Raw genomic sequence first — 12,906 nt, forward strand, 5'->3', positions numbered from 1 at the left:
AGAAATCAGTGATCAACACAGTTATATTTAGTGACTATTCATTTTTATCGCAGCCCCACCCCATCCCCCGAAAATCAGTGACCAAAACAGTTATATTTAGTGGTTATTCAGTTTTATTCCAATTACAGTCTCATCCACACCCACACCCAGTCACATACATACATAAGATTATACAAAACCTGTATGAACACAATTCCATAACATCAGACTTGATAGAAGTCGAAAAAGATGATTACGTACTTTAAGGTTGATAGCAATGGGTTCCTCTGAGACGATGAAGGAGAATGCCTACTTAATGTCAAAAGATCTCATATTGGAAATTCAAGAAAACAATAACACTACATCAAGGTATTTTGCAGTGTGTTTCTGGGGTTAGGGTTGCGTGGTGGAGTGGGATAGTGCGAGCTGCGGGGTTGCTGGTGGCAATGTCGGTGGGTGGTTGCAGCGAGGGGTGAGGGTGCGGGGAGCATAAGATTGTTAAACATGAGTAAAATTGTTTAAATAATTTAGTGGTTATATTCACATAATTAGTGAATATTTTTAGTATTTAGACTTATATTGGTTTGTATTTGATCATCTCCATATATATATATATATATATATATATATATATATATATATATATATATATATATATATATATATATATATATATATATATATATATATATATATATATATATATATATATATATATAGGCCATTACTCAAAACAGAACACTCTTAAAAAAAGAACAACACATAACACTTTAGAATCAAATGTAGAATCTCATCAAGAACTTGAATTAAATTCAAATTTTAAGGTGATTAACGTTTTATTACGAATAAAAACAGTATCCACCATGTTTAACAATAAATATAAATTAAAAATAACATGATTCTATGTAAAATAATCATGCAAAAGATATATCTATATGATTCTATTCTGAATTCTATTCTTGATTCTAGTCTGGATTCTATAATATTTCATAATTAATAATTTGGATGAGTTTGGATGTTAGAATTCATATATCAAGTTTAATTACTACTTTAACTATGTAATTATAACCTTAACAAATCATTTTTTTATGAAAAATGAAGTGTTATGATATTGTTCTATGTTGTTCTTTTTTTTAAGGTGTTCTGTGTGGAGTGCAACCCTATATATATATATATATATATATATATATATATATATATATATATATATATATATATATATATATATATATATATATATATATATATATATATATATATATATATGTATATATATAGTCATGCTCCAGTGAGAACCAATGTTATTGTGAGATATGAGATCTAATCTCAGCCACACGTTTTATATCTTATATCAATCTCTCACCTCCCATTAATTTTTAATATTTAAATATTTTATCACCATCTTCATTCTAATTCCACCACCTGCCACCACCACCTCCAGCGACCATCGGAAAATCACCACCGGCAAACATAAAATCACCATTGTCAAACCGAAAATCACCACGAAAAACTAAAAATCACCCCTGGAAAAATAAAATCCACTGTCATAAAATGAAAATCACCACATCACCACCATCTACAGACCTCCACCACCATCTACAAACCCCCAAAAATGAAAAATCACCAACTACAAAGCAAAATCAGCACCAGAAAACAAAAATCACCACCGTAACATTAAAAATCACCACTAGAAACGGAAAAAATCAACGTCGCCAACTACACACACAATGTCTACGGACAATTCATCATCAGACAAGATGATATACCAACACAGAGACATGAAACTCCGCATCTTGGAAGCGCGTTCACTCCCAAACATGGACTTAATCACTCCCAAATCTCTCTCCGCATCTCTCTCATTTCCTGCCGCCGTGCTCCCTCCCCCGTCGACCGTAAGATCGGCCGCCAGCGTAAGAAATTACTAAGAGAGAAAGCGGAGGGAGAGAAACCGTCGGTGGAAGGTCGGGGATGAAGGCAGGGTCGGCGAAACGACGGCGCCCATCCGCGGAGATGTTGGGGAGACTGCTGCAGATCTGGTGGCGGCGACACCACAACAGTTGTGCGGAGAAAGAGGGAGAGATAAGGCAGTGGTGGGTGGTGTGGGAGGTGAATGGAAGAGCGATGAAAAAACAAAATGGGGCAGCTAGCAGCAATGAAGATACTGGAAGAAATAAAGGGCTCAGATTAAAAGTTTTTATATAAAATGTAGGGTTGAGATTAGATCTCATATCTTACATTAATTGGGGTTCTAATTTGAGCACTTGCACACACACACACACACACATATATATATATATATATATATATATATATATATATATATATATATATATATATATATAATCCTACTCCATTACAAACCTTTCTTAACATAAAAACTACAAACTGAAATTTAAAAAAAAATCTCTAAATCACCTCGAAATATAGAATATATGGTATGCAAATTGATCTTTGAGAGATGAATAAAAACACAATGAAGTCTGATTTCAGAAAATGTTCACTAAAATTCAAATTAAAAATGGAGGGGATCTGTGGATTATGTGTGGGATGGTGTATGTTAATTATGTGTGATGACATTTAGGGGTTATTAGATTAGATTCATTCAAGGGCTCATATTAATTTTTAGTTTTTATTTTAATATTGGTAGGATTGGATTCCTCATGAAGAAAGTTTGATGGAGGAATAGTGTCAGAAGATGAAATAGGTTCATATGTTTGATAGGGAAAATATGTTCCACAAAAGAAACATCTCTTGAAGAATAGACTTTTCTAGTGTCAAGATCCATGAAAAAATAAGCCTTTTTACCAAATGGATATCCAAGAAATAGACACTTAATTGCTCTATCTGAGAATTTGTCTCTGTGAGGACTACCAATCTCTTTGACCTTCTTCAAGATAGGATCCTGTATATAACAGGTAGCAGAGTCAAACAGAACTGAACTTGGATTTGTGTCAGCAAGCTTAGTAATAGAGAGAAGACTATAGTTAAAGGATGGCACACACAACACTTTGTCAAGAACTAAATTGTTGGATAATTGTAGACTGCCAACATGAGTGTAACTGCAGCTGAATCACCATTTGGCAAATGAAGACTAGATTGAAGTGGTTGGGGATTTGTTAACAAGTGCAAACGAGAAGTTATATGATCTGTGGCACCATATTTAATGGTCCAAATCATTGATTTTGATGCTTGTTCTTAGTGAGTATAAGCAACAAATGGACACTGAATAACTGGAACAACATTATGTGCAGATGTACTCATCTTGGTGAATGAGTTGTGTTAGTGGAAGGAATTAATTTTCTGGCTCCAGCTTGTATCATTTGCATAATTTGTTGACATTGAGAATCAGAAAAAATAATAGAGTTTGAATGTTCCATAGTATGTGTGTCAGATTCTTGTACTGAAGAATTGTTGTGAGAACCTTTATGTGCAGGCACATTAATTGTTAGCCTGAGTTGTGCTCTTATTATGCTGCTGCTGTTGAGATTTAGGCTTAGGTTTTGGTTTACCAAATAATTTGTTCCAGTCAGGATAACCATGAATACAGAAGCATTTTTCTCTGTTATGTCCAAAAGAATGGCAAAAATCATAATATAAACTAGAGGAGTCAACAGCAGACTTCGTATTAGGTGTGGAGTTTTGATTTCCTGAGTCATAGTGTTTGACAGCCATTGCAATGTTTTCAAGAGGAAGAAAAGAATATAGGATGACCTATCTCTCTGTCGTTCTTCTTGCAGGAGTATCCCATAAACTTCACTGAGTGAGGGAGGTGGTGTAATCATATAAATATGACCTCTAATAACAGTGAATTGTTCATTCAACCACATGGGAAACTGAGACAGCATAATAGTCTTGACAAATGCAACTAACTTGGAGTTGATTTCACAAGTACATTTAGCACATGTACATTTAGGAAGTTCTGATAGAGCATCCAGCTCATCATTGAGAGATCAAAACTTAGTAAATATGCAGAAAATGACATAGTGCCTTGACTAAGGTGTGAAATCTCCTTACGCAGATTGCACAGCTTAGGCACATTATTGGTATGTGAGAAACGAGTAGCCAAATCATTCCATATATCAGAAGCGGAATCCATATAATGATGCTTTGTCTAATATCAGGTGAAACAATATTCAAGATCCGAGAGATGACTATATCATTGCAACGATTCTAGTAATTGAGCATAGTAGATGTAGCATTAGGTTTAGTTGTTCAACCATCAATAAAACCTAATTTGAGCTTTGAAGACAACGCAATACGCATTGAACGACTCCATTGATTGTAATTAGAATTGGAAAAGGAAACTGTTACCAGAATCATACCTGGATTATCTGAAGTTGAGAGAAAGTACGGGCGATTGCAGTCAATCAATGATGCGAAGTAGATCCAGCAGTAATACTTGAGTATAAAGCCATAACAAGCAACACAAGTAACACAATAACAGAGCAAATTAGCAACACAAAACTTCGTTGAAACATAGAGAAACAATCACTGTAAGTAGCAATTGCAATTGAGATGTTCTTGGGATTGTTGATTTACTCACCATCTGTTGTTTCCCAAGTTTTAATGGTGCATGGAAGATAAGAAACAAAACACAAATTTTGTCGGAGGAACCATCAAAAGTCCATGTAGGTCGAGCTTCGCAGTCTTAAATTGAACAATGATCATATGTTGTTCATAATATCCCATGTTTACTGACAATGGTTACTTAAATTATACTCCCTCCGTCCCAAAAAGATTGATATGCTTTGACTTTCACGGAGATTAAGAAAAAGGTAGTAAAAAAAATTAAATTAGTTGAAAAGTTAGTAAAGTGATGGGACGCATCAAAATTTTAATAATAGATTTGAGATAGTGGAGGAAAGTAGTGGGTGTAATAGTGTTTATATTATTATAGAATAGAGATAGTGGAAGAAGTAGTGGGTGTAATAGTGAAAAGTACTGTTAAAAAATAGTAAGTGTAATAGATTCATTCTTTTTGGGACGTCCCAAAAAGGAATAAGTGTCAATTAAAATGGGACGGAGGGAGTACCGGTGTGCTTGTTCTAAATAATACTGTTGAGGTTATCATGCATTTGGGAGAAGTAGATATATCTACTAAGCCGTGATATGGTTGGATTTAAACAAGAAATCGGGTCACAATGTTATGGGTTATAATGTTATATCATATCTAATATAATGATTTAGCGTTAGAATCAATATATTTAATTTAAATAAATAATTATTTTACTTTAATTAAACAAAATAAATTAATAAAATTATTATTATATATTTTTGTATCACTGGTTTAAGTTATTTTAAATATTTATATTTAATTGTTTAAACAGATTTAAAAAAATATGAGAAATAAAATTCTTTTGTTTTTCTTAACCATGCACTGGATCTTAATGATGTGCAATGCATCTTTAAAGCATTTCCAACATGGCCAGAATGTCTTTGGGAGTGACGTTAAAAATTGTCGTACTACTGACAAAAAAGTTTTATAAAAATCATGTGAAAAAAAAAGTTTTATAAAAATCAGATAATTGTTTAGTAATATTTTTGATTTTTGCTTATTTTGAGTTGTAATATAAAAAATAATATTTTTATTGAGGTTTGATAGTGAAATTTGTAACAGCTTAGTGTAAAAAATGCAAAGCATCTTCTAAAAGTACGGAAGGGCCTAAAAGCGGCTTTTCAGCTAAAAACTGCTATTCGGAAAAGCTATTTTTAGATTTACCAAACAGCTTTTCACCTGATTTTCAACAAAAACCTATTGTATACAATAACAATGCCAAATAGTACCTTGGTCTTAAAATTACTTAAATTTTAAAATTCATCATTTTTCTCCTGACTGAAAAAGTCTCATAAGTTTTAGTCCTTCCACTGCAAAAATGTAATTAGCATCAAAACAGGCGATGCTCTCTACTAGGGGTGTACGCGGCCGGATTGGCCCGGTTTAAGCTTTATATCAACCCAACCCATTAAATTCGGTTTGCTAATTATTGAACCCAACTCATTAAAATTAATTTATAACCCAACCCAATTTATCATATTTCGGGTTGGTTTGGATCGGCTCGGTTTGTACGGGTTACTAACTTCATGTTAAACTCTAAAAATACACAGCAACATGTTTTACTTTTGAACTCTCAAAATTGCAACTACACGTACGAGTATGGTTGAAAGCATGTCACAACTACTCTTTTGTTGTGAAATATAACATAGGTGTATTAATAATATTAGAAATAAAATTACAAGGAATACAAACAATAGCAAATGACGTCTACTCCCAAAGCATCATTTTCCAGTATTAGTTTCAAGTTTCTACAGAACTGTATTAGACATAGTGACACAAATCCAGGAGCTGAAAAGTTCATCAGTAGCAGAGCCACTGAAACCAAAGTTGCAAGATTATATACAAAAACTTAAGACTAATAAAACTTAAGATTTGACTGTGTCGAATGTCTTGTACGAGGAATATATACATATTATATATTTTTATTAGAAGACCCTCGGGTTGGGTTGGGTCGGCCGAATAAAATTTAAAACCATGCCCAACCCATTAAAGCCGGGTTGGAGCCGATCCAACCCAATTAGAGAACGGTTTAAAATTTTCGGTTTGGTTCGGCCGAAAATAGGGCCGGGTCGGGTTAAACGGTTTGAACCCGTGTACACCCCTACTCTCTACACTTGATATGTAATATATCTCTGAAGTCTGAATACAATGCCATCATAAAAAGTTCCTATTGACAACAATATTTTACAGTTCCAAGGAGATAATCCAAATTTCATTTACTTAACCTTCAAATTTCACCAATAAATTATAATCTAGTAACAAAGCATCCTATAAACCTAATTACAGTGGACAATCCTCAACTATATCTTTATGGGGCTTGTACTTGTATGCCCCACTCCTCTCTTCTCAACTGCGGCAAAAGGTTGGTCACAAGCTAATAGAATATATGTAGGCATATGTAGCACATTTTTGCCTTCGAATTCCTTTTTAAATCTTGTCTACAAAATAAGGAAACTCGAGTTTTATCTAGGGGTGATTTGAGTGACAGAGATGGGGACAGAGCTCATCTGAGTGCTTGTTGGGGTATCAGATGACTTGTTCCTCGAAGATGAACGTGCACCCATATCTTGGGAAAAACCTGGGGCCAACAGTTCCTTCTCATTCAACCTGGTGTTTCTTGAGAGCATGTCAACAACTTGGCCCATTGTTGGCCTCCTACTTGCTGATCCCTGCGTGCAGAAAAATGCAATTTTGATATATCTAATGACTTCATCCTCAGGAAATCCTTTCAGTTCTGGATCCACCATATCTAATAGGTGACCCTCTTCGTAGAGCTGCCAAGCCTGTTGAAGTAAATCACAATCATGAAAAAAACAAATAAAGCCAATGTACCAGTTCACAAGTTCAATTCTTTAATTTTGATAGGCAAAAACATATTAAAGGCAATACAAGGGGTGTTTGTATTTACTGCATGTTTCCTATGCCAGGATGAGAACGTTCATGCATGGGCATGAGCACAGAGCAACATTCTGCAACGAGATAAACTGAACCAGAACATTTTGTGCAAAGGAGAACCGACTTACCCATTCTAATAAAAGTTTCTGCATTCCAGTACCCAGAGTTGGTTTTCCGCTATGTTTTGCACTTACTATTTCGAGCATGAGTACCCCAAAGCTGTACACATCTGCCTTCTTTGTTAGCTGCCCACCCAAGACATACTCGGGCGCCAAGTAACCACTGTGGAACAAATGAAGGGTTTTCAATAATCTTCCTCTATTGGATTTATTAAAAAAGGCAATTAAAGAACATACAAGCTATGACCATACATTGAATATCATAAATTCCTATCAGAATTCAGCTAATCCATGTAAACATATAGATTCTGCCGCAAATGCAAATTGCAGATTTTCAGGATAAAAACAAAACAAAGGACTGATGAAACAATGTAAATGACATAATTGCTTTGACCTGCCACGGAACTATCAATATGTCTAGCCGTCTATTATTCCGATATTTTATGCTTTTTCACTTCACACTGGAGAAATCATGTACCACCATATGCTATAACATAGACTTATTCAATTTGATTTACACAGGTCAAATATGCTTGTTCCTAACTTTATATGATTGATTGAAAACTATATTAAGCATATTTCACTGTTAATGGTACTTTTTATGTAATTTTTTATAGATAGTTGAACAATTTAGAATAAACTAATGGTAGAGTGAATTGGAAGAGAAAATAATTAAACAAAATTATAACCAGGCAATCTACAAGATATACCATAAGCAAGACTAACAACAAAGTTGATAAGATAATGCAAGTAAACATACGTGGTTCCAACTATTCTTGTACTGATATGAGTAATGTTGTCTGGAAAAAGTTTAGCCAACCCAAAGTCTCCAATTTTTGGTTTAAAGTTTTTATCAAGCAGTATATTACTGGCTTTGATGTCCCTATGCACAATAGGTGGCACAACTTCTTCATGAAGATAAGCAATAGCCCTGGCAATGTCCTTACAGATAGCAGATCTTCTATCCCAGTCTAATGTGGTGCTTTTACTCCTTGAACCTGTAGCCATGTGAGTTGCACATGGATTAATTATTTTCATAAGAATATGCTAAGAGAATATCAACAAAAAGGTAGGTTGTTTAAGAGGTACCTAATAGAACAGTATCAAGACTATTATTTACTAAAAACTCATACACCAAAATTCGGTTAGCTCCCTCAACACAGCATCCAATTAACTGAACAAGGTTTGGGTGCCTGACATTTGATATGATGTCAATTTCAGTTAAAAATTCACGCACTCCCTGCTTTGATTCAGCAGAAAGTGTCTTCACCGCTACTTCTATTCCATTAATAAGAATACCCTACAGAATAGCAAGGCATCAATATACAGAGATTAAAATATCTGAATTCAGATATAACTAAGGATTGCTGTAACAGTTACAGTTACGAAATATCCAAGTGACGACTACTTCAGTACAACTTTATTTAAGTTTTACCCTGCAATTTTATATAACTCTATTTGGCACTGCTTCTTTGATCACAACAACAATATCATCACCGATATGCGCATATCGACGATTGCTAGCTCCTATGATTCATATAAAATTGTTCTTTAGTGCTAACTATACAGGTTCTTTTGCAATTCATACCTCAGTCAGAGTCCGCTAGTTAGCATTACACTTTCAAATCTTACTACAATGCACTCCATCACTTTGTCATTTTTTTAAATACTAATTATAAAAATGCAGCGAAAACTTAACTCTACATACTCATCTATGCACTATGCTATGCATTCTGAATTCCATATATATATATATATATAATACTTTATATAAGGAAATCATTTGAGTGAAGTCTCAGCACCGAACTCACCACTATCATAAATATTAAAATCGATTCTGTGCTTAGAGGCCTAGACAAACTAGCTGGATGTTTAAATATAAACACTGATCCATTCGTAGTAACCATTTGCTCTTTTCTACAAGAATATTTGAATAATATATATATCAAAGAGAAACAATGTAAGCGATTTTTCCCATGTTCTCTTTAGCCCATGAACCATCTACAGTACAAATACCACAAATATTTGGTCAAAATTATCCGTTGGTGAAAATGAGCTAGATGAACAACAAAAGAATATAAAATGTGTGCACAAGATAGAAGCAAAAAGAAGGGGAAAAACCTTTGTAGAACTAGATACCTTGTATACAGTTCCAAAGCCTCCCCGCCCTATCTTGTTTCTTGGGTGAAAATTATCCGTTGCTGTTCTAATTTCATTGTATGAGAAAGTTTTTATATTTCCGAATATATGCCCTGGTGAAAAAAGACCAAAAAACTAATCAGCCACGAGTAATAGAAAATTATAAATAATAATACTTGTTGATCCAAAAAATATACTCATTCTTTCAGTGGCCAACTAAAAACTGATATAATGAATATGCAAAACACATGGAACCTATCCCATCAGCCCAAAATAACATAATTAGTTATGGGTTAATTATCAAGTTGGTCACTGAAGTGGGCTTAATGTATCAAGTTGGTCACTGAACTCAAAACGGTATCAAGATGGTCACTAAAGTGGCCATAAATATCAAACAAGTCACTTGAAATATAAGTTCAAGCACTAAAAATATTATTTATAAAGTTTTACATATTATTTTTGAATGTTATCAAAACCAAGGAAAAGGTTATGACTTCTAATATTTATGATAATATATTTAGATTTTATCAAGTTTATTTATTGTTTATATTTTATCATATAGTTTTTTTTTTGTTTTAATTAAAAATAAATATTAAATAAACTTGATAAAATCTAAATATATTATCATAAATATTAGAAGTCATAACCTTTTCTTTGGTTTTGGTAACATTCAAAAATAATGTGTAAAACTTTAAAAATAATATTTTTAGTGCTTGAACTTATATTTCAAGTGACTTGTTTGATATTTATGGCCACTTCAGTGACCATCTTGATACCGTTTTGAGTTCAGTGACCAATTTGATACATTAAGCCCACTTCAGTGACCAACTAGATAATTAACCCAATTAGTTATAGGTTTGAACAAAATCAAGATATCAGAGCGAACTGAATGAATATGTAGCTTTCTGCTTATGTTTTACTGCAATCATATCATACTTCTATGTTCTGTCACTGTAAATATAACGTTATTGGTAGTCTAATAATACGAACAAGCAAACGATAAGCTTAATAACTTTTTTTTAAAAAGGATAACCTTAATAACTTAAAGTGTGATAAACTACATAACTTGATGCACTAGATGAATTAACAGATACGATATGAACTTGATGCTTCATGAATAAAAAGTGGATTAGAAGCAAATACCCTCAAATTCTCCTGGAACATGAGTATCATCATCATTTTTCCTTTTCAACGAGGCACCGAAGCAGCTACAACTCATGTCAGCTACAAATCAAATAGGCAAACAAATTTATAAAAAAACCTCAACTATAATCACACACACACAACATTGCTCATTCACAACAGATCATTTCTAAACCTAATTAGGGTTCCTAACAACAGTTCACATATATAAACATAAAATCAATAACAACACAGATTTAATCATTTTCAACTCGCGCCAAATCAACACACATACAAATATGCAATACATACTCAATTGAAGCTCATAAATCTGAAAAAAAAAACATGAAAAATTACCTGAGCTTGACAAGAGAGTAGAAACAGTTACAAGGATTGTGCGGAGAGATTAAAAGAAAGATGAAGAGGAAGAAATAGTGGAATTGTGTAAAGACTAAAGACCATCTGAATAATGACTTTGCAGAATTTGTGTGTGTTTAGGGGGAGATTATTTGTTTGTGTATGTTGAATATTTATTCATTTAGGCACTTTTTCTGTTTGTCAACCATTTTACTATTCGTTTTATACGTTGTGTTTTCTTCCACCACTACTTGAATGTCTCCACTCACATTCACATTTACGGGGTTGTACTCGATTGAGATTTTAATGCATTGTTTTTAGTCTATGGATTTTAATGGATTGTATAGGATTTTGATTTTTTGCGAATTCTTGATGAAATATCGCAGAGTTTATAGGATTTAGGTACAATGCTTCAAAATCCCATTGAATTTGGTGGGATTTCAAAAAACTTAAAATACACTGAAGAATGCCACAAAATCCATCATTTTATGAAATGAAAAAAAATCCATCAGCATTTGAATACCATCAGATTTTAATGGATTTTAAACAATCCCAATTGAATACCATCGGATTTTAAAGCATAATTTAAAATCTCAATTGAATACCACTAGATTTTGTAGCATAGTTTAAAATCCCAATTGAATACCTCAAGATTTTAATGGATTTCAAACAATCCCAATCGAATACCCTCGGATTTCATGAATGCAAAAAAATGCTTTAAAATCTCAATCCAATACACCCCTCTTAGAATTTCAAATAATATTACTAAGATTTCATGTAACTAATAATTTATTGGGATTTTTTTTATAAATAATCAAGTTTAAAAGAATTTTTACAATAATAGTATGACTTTTTAAAACAAATTACATAATTATTAAATTTCTGAAAATATTTGTAAAAATACGGTGGTTGCATATGCAATCATATCTGCACTGTAGCAACCATATATGCAATTTTGAACAAAAATTATATTTAGTTACATAATAAATTGCAAGTGGTTGCAAAGAGAAAAACACCCCTGCGGGGCCAATTCTAATATCATTGCAACCTAAAAAACAACTAAAACAACAAAATAACTCAAAAGCAACCTTCATAATCCCATTTTCTTTATAATCTCCATAACACCGGTCAGCGCTGTTTGTGTTTGAGATTTGTTATGTTGATTCGCGAGTCCATTGATTGTTGGCTGAGTAACGGTGTTTGAATTATAATAATTTATAAACTAAGGGTTTATAGAGTAAAATCGGAGTTTTGGATTCAATTGATTGAGATTTGGATTGAGTTTGGGGCTTGGTTGCATTGTAGAGAGAAGTCGGAGTCCGGTGTGCTGTCATTACCACGACGACTCCCGGCGGCAGTCCTCGGCAGAAAACGAGTAATGGAGGGGGAAGGTTTGGCTGCACTCGTGTCGGCGTTGCCGACGGAATAGCGAGGCGAGACAGGGATGTGGGAGGAGGTGTGTGGTTAGGTACGACTCCCTCCGTCCTAATTTATTTGTCTTGTTTGATTTTTCGGGGTCAAATTGACCAAACTTTGACCGATAATTACTAATTACTCTTACATGATCCTGAAAATCGAAAAAATACATTTTAAAGTAGATTAGATGTAGATTAGTAATATAATTTTTATAATTTTTTGAAATTATTTAATATATGTAAATTATAGTCAAAGTTTGGTCAATTTGACCACAAAATGTCAAACATGACAGATAAATTAGGAGGGAGGGAGTATATTGTAAAT

The 12,906-nt window shown here is 33.3% G+C and overlaps 1 protein-coding gene across 2 annotated transcripts; it reads right to left on the reverse strand.

Annotated features, from left to right (window-relative positions):
* Window positions 1-6,674: 6,674 nt before the first annotated feature.
* Window positions 6,675-11,366, reverse strand: LOC108197996 (putative serine/threonine-protein kinase). Of its 2 annotated transcripts, XM_017365772.2 has the most exons (7): window positions 11,167-11,366; window positions 10,831-10,911; window positions 9,688-9,800; window positions 8,638-8,848; window positions 8,309-8,546; window positions 7,558-7,711; window positions 6,675-7,317 (listed from the first exon to the last, which is right to left on the reverse strand). In XM_017365772.2, the coding sequence occupies exons 2-7, from the start codon at window positions 10,904-10,906 to the stop codon at window positions 6,997-6,999; spliced, it is 1,113 nt and encodes a 370-aa protein (XP_017221261.1). In that variant the 5' UTR covers window positions 10,907-10,911; window positions 11,167-11,366; the 3' UTR covers window positions 6,675-6,996. The 2 variants fall into 2 exon arrangements, with proteins under 2 accessions (XP_017221261.1, XP_063939594.1); XM_064083524.1 differs by lacking the exon at window positions 9,688-9,800.
* Between the last annotated feature and the right edge of the window lie 1,540 nt (window positions 11,367-12,906).

This window comes from Daucus carota, chromosome 8, assembly GCF_001625215.2.
Source record: "Daucus carota subsp. sativus chromosome 8, DH1 v3.0, whole genome shotgun sequence".
NCBI classification, from domain to species: domain Eukaryota; kingdom Viridiplantae; phylum Streptophyta; class Magnoliopsida; order Apiales; family Apiaceae; genus Daucus; species Daucus carota.